Genomic DNA, 16,199 nt, shown 5'->3' on the forward strand with positions numbered 1-16,199 from the left:
CTCAGTCATTTACTTTTAAGTCCCCTCTCAAAAAGATTTTTCACTTTAGTTTCATCGGTCACATTAATTGGGGCCAACGTTTTGAAATCTTGGTCTCGTTTTGGTTGCATGACATGAAGGTGGCTTGTGAAGAGGGGGTGCGGACTTTTTCAAAGCAGCGAAATGTCGAAAGGAGCCGGCCATCCGCAGGCCTTGATTCATTTTTGATCGGCTGTTTGAAGCTCGGCGGGGGCCCGAGTTGAACGAGGGGGCAGCTCGCTCCTCGCTCGGCGGGCGCAGCGCTCCCACCAAATTACAAAACCAAAAAAAACGGCCTTTCAAATCATGTTTTTGATCAATCTTTTTTCTTTTTTTTTAATAGTTCAGATCTTTTCAAATTATTTTTTCATGTATTTAATTAGGATTTCATTATTTGCAGCTTCAAATGAAAGTCAAATTATCCACAAAAAAGTAGTTTAAATACATTCATCATTTTATTATTTTATCAATTTAGATTTCTTAGATGTTTGATATAGATTAAATGTTTAATTTTATCATTAAATGTGCTTTGTTCATTTGAATTCAAAGTGAAAATGTTCAACAATAATTCTAATCTAATTCACCATTTGATTTTTGGAATCAATATTTTTTCATGATCAATAATTTTGCATGATCAATCATGAAAACAAAACATCCACCCAAAGTTGTTCTGAGTCTCCCTAGTTGATTTGTGACGTCATCGTCTTCACTGCTTCGTTGAGTCAAGTATTAGTCGTATTCTGCCAAGCGAGCAAAAAAGCGTGACGGAGCGCGGCGCCCCGAGGCCAGCTGCCAAAATCACGTCCAAAGGCGCAAAACAACCGCAACAGAATCAAGTCAAATTGTTGCGGCTTGACAAACACGTCAACACAACACACCTGGAAAAGACATTTAAAAAAAACACACCAAAAAAAAACACTTGTCACTTGTACACCAATTCTTGTTCTATGGTTATCATGACACTTTGGATGTCACTTGCTCACTATTCACGTTTGTGTGTGTTTGTGTTTCTTGTTTATGTGTTTTTCTCCGTTTGTCCGTCCATCCGTTGTCATGTTTTGTATGTAATGCGAGTTCTAGTGTGTTCCGTGTGTGTTTTTGTGATCTGTTGCGCGTTTGCTCTTTTTTGTGTGTTTGATACGCATCTGTCAAAGTGGCCGTGCTTGTGTTCTTCTGCTTTGGGTCTCATCACACTTTTGCTCTTATTTGGCAGCATGAATCTACTCTCCACACTATCAAATAGTTACAAGATCAAATGGCATCGAATTCAACTGTTTGATTCATTTCACGCTTAGAATTATTTGCAGCTACCCCCCGCCCCCAAACAGGGACTCAAAATATTAGGAACAAGTGTCACGACGACGCAATGTTCTTAAAAAATGGCGTGATTGAGTAACTGCTGTTCCCTTTGCGCGCAGCAACGCTTCGACGTGACGTGCTAACAAAGTGTGACATGACATGACCATCCATTTCTGCACGGTCTCAGCTCGCTGCACTAAAGTTGCACGCACGCAATCCTCCTCGTAGTAGTAAAAAAAAAAAAAAAAAAAAAAAAGACGACAACGTGAGTGATAGGCCACCACTTGGGACTGGGAGTATGCAGCAGAAGGGGGGGTTATAAACAGAGTAAAAATAGCCTCGCTATCGCAGGCTTCCCCACAGTCCCGTTATATAATGACCCGAGCTGGGATGAATGACATCACGGGTAGTCTCGCAATCACAAAGCCACTGTGTCCTTTTGCAAAAAAAAGAAAACACCCTATAGTAAGTAGTAGTACATTCTTAGCGCTTAAAAAAAAAAACACGCAGAAGAGCCCCGAAGGAGACTCGTCAAGCCGCGGTGGAATCAGCTGCTAGCCTTGCGTGTCAACACACTTCCGCGATGGTGAAACGCAGATTTAAAAAAAAAAAACATGCAGCGAAAAAGGGTCAAATGAGCGCAAACAACGAGTTGCACACCGCCAACTTGACTGCGCGTACTTTTAACGTAGCTGCGAGTGCTGAAAATGGGGAAAGAAAAAAAAAAGGAGGCAAAGTGAGCGAAAGGAGTGGCGCAGTTCGGGCAGCTCGCAAACCGGGCGGACGCGCTGCTCGCTCGGCTAGGACGCGCGCCCAGCACCGGGAGCACTCCGGTGCGAGCTCCGGTGCGAGCTTCGGCTCTCGCCGACCGGAGCAACTTTCCCCCAGCGAGCCCGACAGACGACCCGGCACGGGGCGGCCAGAGAACGCGGCGTGTGTCGAGGGTTGCTTACTGTTTGCCTGGCGACGGCGGCGGGGCAGGCTGTGGGTCCCGAGTGGCTCTCTCCTCCCGTGTCGGCTCGGCTCGGCTCGGCTCGGCTCGGCTGGGCTCGCGGTAGCGTCCGCCACCTCCCCCCTCCTCTCTGCTGTCTCCTGCCTCCTGGCTCCTGGCTCCTGGCTCCTGGCTCCTGGCTCCTGGCTGCTGGCTCCTGGCTCCTGCGCTGCGTGCTCGCTGCGCTCCGGGGGCTGGCGGCCGGAAAGCGTCGCTCCCCTCCCCGCCTGCTCGAGTGTGCGGCGGCCGCGCGGCCCCCACCAGCAGCAGCAGCACAAACCGTCACCGTGACCGTCACGCAGGCGCTGCGAGTTCACGCAGCGAGCACAACACTCACGCGCAGCTACTCATGCCCAAAAAAAAAAAAAAAAAAAAAAGTAGAGCAGAGCTCGCGCGCGCGCACACGCGCCTTTGCGTGTATTTTTAAACGTTACTAATATTTTAGTCACCCACACCAGAGACAAAAATACATGTAGCTGTTACGTTATATCTTGCCCAAATTGAACAGATCTAATAAGCCTTTTGAAAAATATTATAGTCACTAGTACTTTAACGGTACGCAGCAATTCTCAATTTTAGCCTCAAGCGTAACGACACTTCACATGAGCCCAAATAGTAGCCTCTCTTGTTCTATTTCTCGCTTGCGCTTTGTGACACTCACTCTAGTCATTCGGGTACCGCAAATAAAAACAAAATGATAAAGGATTTTTTTTCTGCCTCCGGTAACAGTTTATTTGGCGTATGCACCGTCAAATAGTCAAAACGTTACACGCCGCCAAGGCCAAGACTAACTTCAAAATAAAAGCTTGCCAACAGCACAATAGACTTAATAAGCTTTTATTTTGAAATTGGCGCGTGGCGTTGTACGGCGAGCTTGACTTACTTCCTCGACATTTTAGTGCCACTACGTACATTGTTACTACCATTACCAAGATCAACACAATGCCACCCGGAGTCATGTTCAATTGCTGATTTAAGACGCTAAGAAACCGCAAGTTAGTCACGCCGCCATTTTAAGATACGGCACAAGTGTCGGGCGTTAGCGGCTAGCCGCTAACGAGAGTGTAAACATTGACGTCTCGCGATGCGCACGAGAAGAGAGGTGCATTGAAATGCAGTCGGACATTTTAAACCCAGACAGAAAAGAAATACTCATCTATTTATTGATTTAACTAATGATATGCTGTTACCGGTACTTTTTTTATTTTCCACTTATGGCACCGATTATACTATTTACGTTTTTAGTTGATCAAATGTGTTTTGATCTAAGCAAATGTCATTTTTCCTCACTACAATTAAATGTTAATGTTACGATTACAGCTTTAGAAAAGAAAAATCCAATTCAAGTTTAAAATGACTATACATAAATAGCATTGGATGTTGTTTTTTTGTAAATCAAATTATTCCAATACTACTTTACAAATATGTGTAGAATAATATTATATTGTTATTTTGATCACTTTGTTCACAAAGTTTGAACTTATTTTCAGTGGTTTGAAATTTGTATTACCCATTTTATGTTACAAAATATAAAATCATATTTCAATAGAACATTAATACATATATACTATTGTACTGCAGGTTAATTTACCATTTTATTGACTTTTTTAGATTGTGATAACTTTTGACATCATTTTACATTTTCCATGCAAGAAGATTGCATCTTTTGTTGAATATTGTCCTGCACTATTAAAAGTCAAGCAGGACGAGCAGAAGGAGGTGGCAGCAGGCGCTTGCCCCAATGTCAGCTGACGTTGACAACGACGCCATCAACTTGAAAGCAATTGCATTCCTCACTTAGCATTATTATTATTATTATTATTATTATTATGATCATTAGCACACTTTGTAACAGCACCATCGCTAAAGGTGGTCGAACGCGGCTAAACTGTGGGATTCATCTGGGACAGTTGCGCTATTACTTTCTTCCAATACAAAATGAATTGAGAATTTTTTGTAAAGAAGATGAAAGGCATGATCTGAAAAGCCACTAACTATGGGTTTATTCAGCGCTTGTACTTTTTTCAGTTCCAAAACAGATCCAGTGTGGGACGCTTATGACAAAATTTGAAATTTCAGAGATTTCGTAAAAAAAATTTGAAAAAGAAAAGAAAAATCAACGATCATTCTCACGCTTGACAGTGACTCAATCGAATAAAATGTGCAATTTCATTTGTGTCGATTGGGCTATTATTTTTTTCAGTACCAAAACGTATCCGATGTTACAGTTGGATGAAAAAATATTTTTATTTTTGCAAGAAGCTCAAAGATCAGATGATAGTGACTGCCTGCACACCAAAGAAAAAAAAAGGGCAACACTTTAAACCGGAAAAAAAAGGTCTTTCTTGAACTCGGGCCTGTTGAAGGGAACTTCTTTTCCACATCTGTTGAGTGGCTACAGCCAAACACACGCGCAGGCACACGCGGCTGAGCAGTGTACAATGATAATAATGATAATAATAATAATAATAGTTGCCAACGTTTTGTGGCTTCAGGCGCACTATTGAGTAAAATCAAAAACTTTCAGTGACCTTTGAAATCCCTTCAAGGTGGCGCATGATTCAATATTCATCTACCGTACCTCACTCTTTACGTGCGTGCGTTTGCTTGTCATTGCTCGGCCCGAGTCCGAAAGGTCCCGCGTTCGGTTCGGTTCGGTTCCGCGAGATGCGCAGGAGGCAAGGCACCAAACTTGCAATTTGGAACTCTTGACTATTGGTTGGCCAGAGAAATGAGAAATTGCAAACGATGACAATGTGACAAGGCTGCAATTAGCAATTGTTTTAATAATCATTTGATCTGTCCATTCCTTTTTTCAATTCATTGAGGAAAAAAACTTTTGAAGGAGAAAACAGGTGAGTCGTGATTGGTCGTTAGCTGAGCCCCGAGCGACTGTGACGTCAATGTCAGTCGACAGCAAGTGGCAAAATGGCCGCCCCCTGAGATGGCTAAAAACGGCTGGGGTTTGCTGCTTCGGTCCTATTGCACAAACGCAGTAGTCATCAGAATGCCGTGGTCAGGCGAGAGGGGCCTAAGAGAACAGATTATTGTCAAGAAAACGTTAGACGTGACTTCCCTTTATGAAAAAAGAAAACCCAAAAAAGTACAACAAAAAAGTAACTCATGGACGATTGGAATGAAAAAATGAAAAGAATACCACTTTTGGGGCTTTCCACTTTGGAGGTCCTGCTGTGTATTTTGGTGGAAGCAGTGTCGTACAACTTCACAATCAATTCCACTTCCTGTTCTGCGGTTATCGTGACGTGTCCTCTTGGCCATCACTGGTGGCGTCAGAAAAAAAACAAAACAAACAAACACTCAAGTCTCAACTATAACCAGTTTCAAGCTCACGCGCGCACGCACGCAGTGTGTGTCATGTGACCTGGCCCCGCCCTCCGTCTGTCCGTCCTTGTCTCGTGTAGGCCACTTGACAGCTGACGTGACGCCGAGCCAGCACATTCCGCATCTTACTACTTGGGAGGCTCGGTGTCCCCATTGGCCTAGCCGCCTCTGACGTCAGAGCCAATGGCGAGTGAGTTGCACAGAGCGTAAAAAGGATGGGGGAGGTGCCCTCTGGCGGCCAATACAGGAAGTAACACGAGATTTTTTATTTGTTTTTTTACCTTTATTTAACCAAATGATTGAAAGCATTTCCTCATTTCCACCGGGTTCATCATAAAAATCGGCATGTCAGAAATTAGACCCAATAACAGGGCAAAATGTTGACATTTTATTCAGACATGTAATTGTGGCAGTTTCCTAATTCCTTTTCAAATGAATTTGCGTGGCGTCCATTGATTTGCGACAGGTATGAAAACGTCCTCTCACATGCACGCTCTGGACGGAAGAAGCTGCGTTTACTTGCTTATCGGCAAGTGTGGCGCACACGTTATTATTGACTTGGTGTCGTCAGGGCAAAGGCCAACGTTGCTTCGGTTCGATTCAAGCGGTGGCTCTCAAACTAGCGGCGTCCGCGAGCTGCAGCTTGGGGTTCCCCGGAATAATGAAGTGAGTCTATCGCCAGCAAAGAAATATTTACACATGGAGACAAACATTGGCCCTTCATTTGTAACATTACAACTTGCTCTTGTCTAAAATGTGCAACTTTTGAATTCCACCGGCATTTAGGGCTACGCGTGGTTTAACTTGTTGTGGCGCCAATAAGTCTGAATCTGAATCTTTTAAGGAAGTGATCCCCTGGAAAAACTTCTGTGCCCCGTCCCCAAACGTTTGCCAATCCCAAACTCTCAAGTCCGTCACACACACTTCACGGGACCATTTTTTTCGCCGGCGTGTCTCCTCATGTGCATCAACAAGTGGCGCTTGCGGGTGAACTTGTTCCCGCACACGGAACACGTGAAGGGCTTCTCGCCCGTGTGCGTCCTCATGTGCGCGATCAAAACACACTTGAGGGAGAACCTGTTCCCGCACACGGTGCAGGAGAAGGGCTTGACGCCGGTGTGCGTTCGGGAGTGCGCCGCCAAGTGCGAGCGCTGGCTGAAGCCTCGGCCGCACACGGAGCAGCCGAAGGGTTTCTCGCCCGTGTGACTTCGCGTGTGCGACAGCAGGTGCTCCCGGCGGCCGAAGGTCTTGCCGCAGACGGCGCAGCTGAAGGGTTTCTCCCCCGTGTGGATCTTCATGTGGCGGCTGATCTCGTAGCGGTACTTGAAGCTTTTGCTGCAGGTGGAGCAGGCGAAGGGCTTCTCGCCCGTGTGGCCGCGGATGTGTCGGATGAAGCTGTCCTTGCGGCTGAAGCTTTTGCTGCAGAAGGAGCAGACGAAGCTCTTGTCGCCTTTGGCCGCCCGGGCGCCCTTGGACGCCCGGCCCGTCTCCTCGCTGTCGTCCGTCTCCTCGCATTCCGACGCCGTGTCCTCCCCGCGCTCCGACGGCGGGGACGGGCGGCCGTGCGTTGGGGCTTCTTCGGCTTCGCTTCTGAGGTGAGGGCTGCCAAAGAGAATTTCCTGTCAAATGCCATGCTTACGTTGACCGGCTAACAACTCCAAACAAAAAATGGAGGCTAACTTTGAACGGCTCAAATGCTCAAATGTTTTTTTGGGGGGTTTTTTTAACATGAGCCTCTACTAAACGCTTGAGATGTCACTCATTCAATGTTCACATTTTTGCAAATATCGATATCGTTGGTCGTTATTAAAGGGGGAGTCATGGGCTCCGCGCTGCCGAGAGTTGGCAAAGAAACGGCCCACGTTGTGCTCACGGGCACGTTCTGGGCCAGGGGCCTCCGAGGTCGCGATGGGAAGCGACGGGTGTCTCTTGACAAATCCCAAGAACCCGCCCGGCCCCGCCGTTTGCTTTTCTACCCGTTTTTTGCGCAGCGCGACATCCTCGTGCAACGCAAAAACTGGGCAGCATTTCGCGAGCCTACCTAAGATGTGACCACTGAGCCTCGTCTTCTTCGTCTTCGCTCTTCACGTGGAACTTGGTGATGTCGGCCTCGCGCAGAAGCTCGCCCGCTTCGTCTGCGAGGTGGGGGGACTCGGACTCGGACTCGTGCTCAGGCCCGTCCTCCTCTTTGACCTGGGAGGCCTCGGCCTCCTCCCGACACTCGGGTGGAACATCTTCTTGACTTGACCGCACGTCTAGAGGACACAAAGACGATATACGTACGCGCAGTCATGTATGGCATATTTGATACAAAGTAATGATCGGAATGACAAAAACACAAGGTTTAAGTTTGAGTCCTACTCCGTATTCTCACAAAACATGGAATCCAAATCCTCCAAAACAAATGTCGAAACTCAAAGAAAAAAAATCCTATTTCGTGACTCCAGCCCCTTGTCAGAGAAGAGCAAGTTGTTCCAAAGGTACTGAATCGTTCAAACGGTTGGATTTGGGGCCATGTTTCAAGGAGGTCCGATTACGTTCCCTCGTGAGCTTGAAATTGAAAAAGGTCTGCCCATCTTTTTTTGTGAGTACCGCCTGCCTCCCGTGACCAAGCCACGCGCGTGTGAGCGAGCATGTCAGAGCAGCAAATGTGGCAACCTGTCGCGTTGAAGCCTCCCGGAGGCTCGCGAGCGTCCAGCAGTTGACGTTGTCGCTCGATCTCCTCTTTGGATCGACAAAGTTCCTCCTCGTACTCGGCGAGGGTCCTTTCGAACAGTCCAAAGATTTCTTCCACGGCGGCATTGAGTCGCTCGTTCACCAAGGCTCTCAGCATCCGGACTTTGCACATTTCCAAACGACGCTACTTTGCGCTCGCCTGCGCTGGTTTCTTGGCTAACTTCCGGAGTTGGCCTCTTAGCAGCTAGCGGGCTAGGCTAGCGAGCACAACGTCCGCTTTTGGACCAACTCGGAGCAGATGATATTCTGGCCTTTGTTTTGCTGTTAACGCCGCGATTACAGAGAGACTAAATATCAACAATCGTGAATCCGATTTGGAGATCGCCGGTCGTCGACATGTTTCTTGCTGCGTCAAAAAAAAATTAAAAAAAAAAATACAACAATAACAAAGGAAATCGCAGTTGCAGTTCCTGTTGTTGTTGTTGTTGAAAACGACCTGTAATTGACACACTGCCACCTAGCGCATCGGAGCGTCGAGCAGGCGCTCGCTTCATGTCTTGAATGTATTTTTCAGTCATTATAACCTTTGACCGATTGTTAATTAAAGATTGAAAATGACATGGACATGTGATTAGCACGTTCACGTTTCAGAATTTGTACGTATTGAATTTATTTCGACTTTCAGTCAAATTGGTATTGAGAACACTTCATATTGGGTGTACCATATTTCATTATTTTATTATCATATTGATATATATCGCTGTCAATAACATACTTCCCACTTCGTCTTTGTAATTTTGGGGGGTTTCTCTCTATTATTAATTTGAGCGTATGTGTGTGAATATGACTGCTGTGTGACCGTTCCATTCCTCTCAAGTGTTTGAAGTTCGAATGTATCTTTGATGATTCATCTTTTAATTCGTGCTTGTAGATGATCACATTTTGCGTGACTGTGTTCATTGTTTCCGAAAGTTTGTACACAAAAACAGGGAATTGGCTTCAGATTCCTTGTGTTTCAACATAACCTGGCCAACAAAGACACAGCGGTGCCTCCGGTTGCGAGCTCAATTGGTTATGTGACCCTCTTGTGTCTCAAAACATTCGACTCAAGTCATCTTTCCGCATTGAAAGGAATTGAAATGCCATAAATCCATTCCAGCCGCAGCACTTCATCATATTGTACTCATACAATAATGACATCGGGGAACTAAACAGAATGTAATCAAATGTTTTTTGCCACATTTTTTGCTTCAATTCAACGGACACAGTGCTGCTCTCCTTTGAGTGCCCACCCGGGGGCAGTATAGGACAGAAAAACAAATGTACACGAAGACGGTCCTCAGTAAGCTGCAGCTATCGTACCCGTTTCTGGAGAGGATCAAGAAGATATGCCTACCCGGGAGTATTGTTTACCGAGCAAAGCTGTTTTATTAGCTTGTCTGCGGTGCTTTGAATTGTGAGTTTGCGACAGGCTAGCGCAACGTAAACCATGTGCACTTCTTTTGGTTGCATATTCATGTTGGACAGAGCAACAGGACGTATTCCCAACGTTCAACCGTCCAGTGAGTCGCGCTTTCTCACCTGAGTTCCAAACAAGTCGGAGGGTTCAGAGCGAGTGCGCGGCAGCGAGGACGGCAAAATTGCGAGCGGCTTCGCACGCGCACTGGTGTCTCTTCAGCTGGTATTTGCGAGCGAAGCGCCGGTTGCAGGGGTCGCAGGCGAAGGGCTTCTCGCCGGTGTGCACCAGCATGTGCGTCCTCATCACGCCCTGCTGGGAGAAGGTCCTGGCGCACAGCCTGCAGGCGAAGGGCTTCTCGCCCGTGTGCGTCCTCATGTGCAGCACCAGCGTGTAGCGCTTGGCGAAGCTGGCGCGGCACACGGAGCAGGCGAAGGGCTTCTCGCCCGTGTGGATCCTCATGTGGTCGTCCAGGCCGCTGCGCCGGCTGAAGGCGGTGCCGCACGGGGAGCAGCTGAAAGGTTTCTCCCCGGTGTGGCTGCGCATGTGCCTCTCCAGCGCCGAGCGGTGCTTGAACGCGCGCGGGCAAAACGAGCAGCCGAGCGGCGTGTCGCCGGAGTGACACGCCGCCTGGTTCTTCAGACCGGAAGGCTGACTGAAGGTTTCGCCGCACTCGGAGCAGGTCCGGTCGCCGTTACCGGGGCGCCTGGTTTTGCTCTCGTCAGCGACGTAGGCGAAGGTCGCGTGGCTATTTTGGGGCTGCGTCCGCCGACCCGAGTGGTAGTCGTTTGCTCGTGTTCCCACGTGGCAATCACTGGGCTCTGCGGCGTCTTCTCGGCTGGTCGCGGGGACGCCGCTGCGACCTAATGAACAAGGGACAGACAATCGTTCGTTTTAACACTCGATTACGTTCATCGGTCCAGTCATCCGCAAGTCATTGACCGCCCCTCCGAAAACGGGCGACGCACTTCAAATGAACGATTAATCGATGATCAAACCAATCGATCATTATTTTTGAAACTCGTTTTTTTTCCCCCAATTCATCGATGAATTCAAAACAAAAAAAAACGGGCAGATGAATTGATATTTTGATCGGGTTGATTTGTTTAGGCCCTCTGTTACAAGACAGACAGCAAGTATCTGGCATGTACACAATCATAGACACGTTACATCAAAGTTTCCACTCCAGGGGAGCCTGGAGAGTGCAGTGAACCGACTGGCGTGTTTTTCGAGATACGGGCCGTTGACTTGCGAGCAAAAATGTGAGAAAGTAGCGCTCAAAAGTGGCATCTCACTGAGCAGCAAAACATTTGTGGACTTTTCTGACAAACGTCGTCGGAAATTTGGGGCGGCCTCCGTCGTTGTCAACTCGCAATTGGCGCGTGCTTGGGAAAGTGGCCGACGTGAGCAAGTGCAGGACTTTGATCTATCTTCATCGTCTCAACATTGCTTACGGTTTCTCCATTTTACGGATGCGACGTTTGGGGAATATTCCTCCCAAATGTTCATATTGTAGCTGAAAGGGATGACTCCCTCACATTTGTCTTGTGCATATTTTGATTGTGAATAACGTCGCAAAGTGTTTGTCAATAAAGTGTACGACATGCTAGCAGCTTTCCTGTTATCGCTCAAGTAATGAGAATTGATTTTGTTTTAGTGGCTCGGAAAAAAGTCCATGGTTTCGAAGGCACATCAATTTTCGGTGTGAGCAATTCTGCTTCTTGAAGGGCCTGTTATGATGCTACGTTTGTGGATTGAGCAGACAAGCAAATCCACATAGAGCGGTCTCCAACAAATAATGCATCCAAAGTAGCACTGGGCTTATTTTATTCTTTGGGTTCAATCTGAAATTGCAAGTTAAACGTTTCCCAACTTTGACCGGCAATTCACACGCACACCCCCGGCTCCGTATTTACCAACCGAGATGACGTCGGACTGATATTTAACAGACAATCAATGAAGACAAAAATACTGCGATGAAAGAAATTGTTTTATCAGATCTCAGTGACAACAACACATAAAGGAATTGACAAGCATAATAGCAGAAAATGCCACCGTAAACAATGCAATCGGCTACTCGGTCCTCTTTGAGCGCTGGTGGCCGGGCCGGGCCGGGCCGGGCCGGGCCGGGCTTCACTTCCTGACAAGTTCAGCAATGACCTCAGACTGCCGCTGAAAGCGGCGAGCGAGGTCAGGGCGGCGGGGATGGCGCTTTGGCCGCATTGTGTCGGCAGGCTGGCGGAGGACAGGACGCTCCTGCTGGCCTTTCAAGTCTGCCCTTCCGGAATGTTCATCATCAGAGTCTTCAGATAGTAGGCAAAGCGCTTGACCTCGGCCTCGTGGCTCGGCAGGTGCGCGCTGTGTCTGACTCGCTGCTGCGGTGCTTGATCAGCTCTGCTCAAAAGCTGCAAGACAGAAAGACAACAACTTGCATCAATGTTTTGTTCGCAGCTGAGCAGGGAAATTCTTTCGGGATGCAAAATGACCGTCGGAACGCTGCCTTGCACGGACGCCTCTGCCGGTAAAAATTCTTTGGGTGGAAACTCCCTGATAGAAAAAAAAACAAAGGAATATTCATGAGTGATTTTTCCACACAAAGAATTGTTTTTAGCGGCAGAGGCCTCTGTGCAAGGCACCCGAAGGACCGTGGTTTGCATCCCAAAAGAATGGCGCCACATTCCGCCGGCAGATTGACTGATGCGGAGGAGCTTTGTAGAAAGAGAAGATTCCCAAAAAGGTGCAAGCGGCTCACCTTCTGGCCGGCGTTGCCGCGGACGGCGTCCTGGCTCGCCCGCGCTAGCCCGCGCTCGCCCGCGGCGCTGGTGGACGGCACGGGGTCGTCCGCGTCACTCTCCGAGGCGGCTGACGGAGCTCGCCGTCGCGTTTTGGAGGACGCCTTGCGAGAAGGGGACTGCGAGGCAAAAAAAAAAAAAAAAAAAGACAAGTGAAAGTTTGCACAACCCCAAAAAGTCAATCGGTGCACATTGTCCCAATGTGCGAGGACGCCGACCTGGCGTGTTGGTCTGCCGCGTCTCTTCTTGATGTGCGGTCGGAGGTAGGCAAAGTTGTCCAAAATCCACTGCTCCGTGGCTGTCAAGTGCTCATCTGCCTGTCGGGAGCGTTTGCCGTTTAGCTTGACAAACCTGGTCCTGTAATTTTTCAGGAAGCCCATGACTTGCCTATCTGGAAAAAGCAAAGAAATCAATCTGCGTGCTCCTTTCCGCGGTTTTGCCACACACAGATGCTGGAAAATCACAAGTGCGCCAATTCGGCGCTTGCCAACCTTTCTGGGCTCGCGCGCCCCCGAAACATGCGGTTACGGCGCCGCTAATGAAAACCATTGCATTTGCTCGCTTTCTTTTTTAGCACAAATGAAACAAAAAGGTGCCTTGATATCGACATGGACAACATCGGAATCAAAATGGAACGGCTGTAACTCGTCAAATTGAGCCCAAAAAAAGACAAAGGGAAAAAAAAAAAAAATTCTACTTACAGGTTGGTGCAAGCCGGCCATTGCGCTCAAATTGCTCTCTGACAAACTGCTTGACCGCCGCCCTTTTGATTTTGGGGTCCTTGAACTCGTCCAAACAGGAGTCGTAAAACATGGGGTACTCCTGGAAAAAGGCGGCCAGCACTTGTTTGTCGGCCCGCGTCCAAGCGTAACTGGAGCTCTTCTTTCGGTCCCCCTCACTCCAGGCGGAGGACGACGACTCGTCCGGGAGTGCGAGCGCGACGGCCGGCTCGGCGCCATCTTCCCAAACGGACGGCGCCTCTTCCTCGCCGCAAACGTTCGGCGCCTCCGCCACCCCCCCGAAAGCCTCCCGAGGGCCGGCGGCCTTCCTCTTGCCGCCTCGCTTGCTCCGGCCTGCCGCGGCGAGAACGGGCGCTGATATATCACTGAGCGGCCGACGCTTGCGCGCGCCGACGGGGCCGCGTGGAGAGCGCACAAAACGGTCTCTCGCGTCGGCCAGGTCAAAGGAAAAAATTGAACACGTCTTGCGAGCGCTTGCAAATGCTTTCGCACACACTTGCCAGCGCGCGCCGAACGATACATTTCATTTTGAACTCGACGGACAAGGCAAGCAAAAAGTGTTTGCGAGCCTGACGGGAGCGCAAATGGGCCACGCTGGCAAGCTTCGTCCGCTCAGTGAGATTCGGGCTGAGCACAATCAAGTCGCAACCAACAAAGACGCAGGTGAAGCGATGATGCAAGTTGCCTCACCTGGCAACTCTGTGGGCGGCGCCAACCGCTCTGTCACGTGCTCCTCGTCTTCTTTCTTCTCTTCTTTAACGCGGGGGAGCTCCGCTTCATGCGGCTGCTCCGGCGCAAAGCCTTGAAGGAGAAATAAGGCTCTCATTAGTTCAGACATGACACAGGTACTGGTTATCGGTACGTTTGCTATTTCAGAAGTGCGTAGGCGACTGGCGGCCCTTCGCATCGAGCCGTACCCAGGAAGTAGTGACAAATGTAAAAGAAAAAAAGATATCTGGAGAGTTGTGCGGCTCACTCTGCAAGTCGGATTGCTCCTCCTGCGCCTCTTCTTCTTCTTCTTCTTTGACGAAGGGGGGCTCTGCTTCCCGCTGCTGCTGCTGCTGCTGCTGCTGCTGCTGCTGCTGCTGCTGCTGCTGCTGCTCAGGGGGAACGTCTTGAAAAACACAAGAACACAGGCTCTTGTTATTTCAGATTTGCACTTCATAATATCCATGGAGACAACAAGTTCAAAGCAAGACTTTGAAGACGTTTGGCTGCATCCCCTCTTGTGGGGTCTCAAATTCACCCGCGTGAGAATTTGTGTCTTCGGGTCTTCGGTTCACACATGTGAACTTCCCAAACATTAATTTTATGTTCCTGCCGTCAGACTGACAGTTTTACTGCCTAAATGTCACCCGAGAGAGGCTATCCTTCCTGACTCCCAGCGACCTCTTTGTTTGGTCAGGCGGGAAAGCAGTCACTGGGGCAGCCGTAGTATAAACATGTCTACAAATATTGACCACTAGAATCTCACCGATTGCTTCCGGGGGAGCAGATGGTCAAAAGGAACGTTACAAAGGTCTGCAACGGGACCGAATGAAGAAAAAGAGGATGACGAGTACAATGTCTGGTATCGCTGACACGTGCATTTCTAGATGGACCTTTTACAATATAAGATCCCACTTATCCGACTTACTTTGGCTGCTTTGCTTGCTAACGTCGAGTAAATAACCACTGCCTAAACACACGATTGGAGCAGAAAGTAACGCTAGGTGGCGAGTTGCCAAAAATAACCACTGCGTCCCAACGTTTATGTGCATCCAATAACAGCACTCCGAAAACAAGTTCAAGATATTGGCGGTAGAAATGTCACGATGACCCTAAAAGGCGCGACTGTTTGAACTTGCTTGAAGGATGAAACCATCCTGCCTGTAGTCATCACGACCACGGGTGGATGTGCCGTGCAGTGCAACAATGCAGGTGAGATTCAATTCAAGAGTAGCCCCTCGCCGATTTCCCCCAAGCAGAACAAACCTGCTTGCTTGAAAAGGGCGTCGAGCAGTTGTCGTTGTCGCTCGATCTCCTCTTTGCATCGACAAAGTTCCTCCTCGTACTCGCCGATGGTTGTTTCAACCGCCACAAGAATTTCTTCCACGGCGGCACTTAGTCGCTGATTCAACAAAGCTCGCAGCATCTGGACTTTGCACATTTTGCCTACCTGCCTGCCTGCCTGCCTGCCTGCCTGCCTGCCTGCCTGCCTGCCCAGTGCCCGCAAGCGAGCGACGCTTGACAGGCGACTCAACTTCCGCGTCTGCTTATGTTGGCAGCTTCCAAGCGATCGGCGACTTTTGACTTTGTACCAACGCAAATTGGCGAAACGCTACTTTTTATTTGTCGTTCCTAAATGGGATTAAACGACAATACAACACTAGCTTAGCTTTGTCTCTTCCGCCTTCTCCGGGCTAAAAAAACACACAACAAAATAAACGGAGCAGACCACAAAGCTTTGTCGAAAATACAAGTCTTCCCTTTTCCACGTTTGTCCACTTTCTGCGCTGTTGTGTATTTGTGCTAATTGACATTTTTAGAGAAACGATTAGCGTATTTTGCTTACGACGGGTGCCATCTTGTTTGTTTTCTTGTTCGTGCGTCGTCGACTTCTTCTTCGTTTGATTACTAGCGAATTGCAAGCAACTACTAAGTGCACACCGCCACCTACCGACCTCTCGAATACCTGAACTGCTCTCCAAGAAAAAGTCAGTCCTTCAGAATGAGACCAGTCATTTGCCGGACTTTGGCTTCTGCGGTCACACCTGAAAACATTCTTCAAGTACATTATTGGCCTTGAACTTCTTGGAGCTGATTTCACTTTTGGCACGTTGTTTACGATGCCGAAAAGCATCCTCAAAACAACAAGGAGCGAGGCCAAAATGCTGCGATCGAGG

General features: G+C 48.5%; 4 protein-coding genes across 6 annotated transcripts in view; all 4 read right to left on the reverse strand.

The window, feature by feature from the left end:
* Positions 1–3,106, reverse strand: part of atxn1a (ataxin 1a) — a 35,345-nt gene extending 32,239 nt beyond the window's left edge. For both annotated transcript variants that reach the window (XM_086014608.1, XM_086014609.1), the window contains exon 1: positions 2,271–3,106. The gene's annotated coding sequence lies outside the window, so the exon portion shown is untranslated. The remainder of the gene's footprint in view (positions 1–2,270) is intronic.
* Positions 3,107–5,108: 2,002 nt separating this feature from the next.
* Positions 5,109–8,779, reverse strand: LOC147131748 (uncharacterized). Its single transcript, XM_086014237.1, has 4 exons — positions 8,309–8,779; positions 7,692–7,905; positions 5,466–7,252; positions 5,109–5,339 (listed from the first exon to the last, which is right to left on the reverse strand). The coding sequence occupies exons 1-3, from the start codon at positions 8,496–8,498 to the stop codon at positions 6,565–6,567; spliced, it is 1,092 nt and encodes a 363-aa protein (XP_085870363.1). The 5' UTR covers positions 8,499–8,779; the 3' UTR covers positions 5,109–5,339; positions 5,466–6,564.
* A 1,153-nt stretch (positions 8,780–9,932) lies between these two features.
* LOC147131749 (uncharacterized) lies at positions 9,933–11,218 on the reverse strand. Its single transcript, XM_086015172.1, has 2 exons — positions 11,203–11,218; positions 9,933–10,645 (listed from the first exon to the last, which is right to left on the reverse strand). The coding sequence occupies exons 1-2, from the start codon at positions 11,216–11,218 to the stop codon at positions 9,933–9,935; spliced, it is 729 nt and encodes a 242-aa protein (XP_085871298.1).
* A 536-nt stretch (positions 11,219–11,754) lies between these two features.
* LOC147131750 (uncharacterized) lies at positions 11,755–16,083 on the reverse strand. 2 transcript variants are annotated; one of them, XM_086014236.1, is made up of 8 exons: positions 15,289–16,083; positions 14,291–14,428; positions 14,005–14,115; positions 13,276–13,647; positions 12,793–12,965; positions 12,535–12,693; positions 12,269–12,329; positions 11,755–12,187 (listed from the first exon to the last, which is right to left on the reverse strand). In XM_086014236.1, exons 1-8 carry the CDS (start codon positions 15,461–15,463, stop codon positions 12,171–12,173), a joined length of 1,206 nt encoding a protein of 401 aa, XP_085870362.1. In that variant the 5' UTR covers positions 15,464–16,083; the 3' UTR covers positions 11,755–12,170. The 2 variants fall into 2 exon arrangements, with proteins under 2 accessions (XP_085870362.1, XP_085870361.1); XM_086014235.1 differs by lacking the exon at positions 12,269–12,329 and having other exon boundaries at positions 15,289–16,074.
* Positions 16,084–16,199: the final 116 nt, after the last annotated feature.

Source organism: Filicampus tigris, chromosome 18 (assembly GCF_054856515.1).
Source record: "Filicampus tigris isolate MCC_2025a chromosome 18, RoL_Ftig_1.0, whole genome shotgun sequence".
NCBI classification, from domain to species: Eukaryota; Metazoa; Chordata; class Actinopteri; order Syngnathiformes; family Syngnathidae; genus Filicampus; species Filicampus tigris.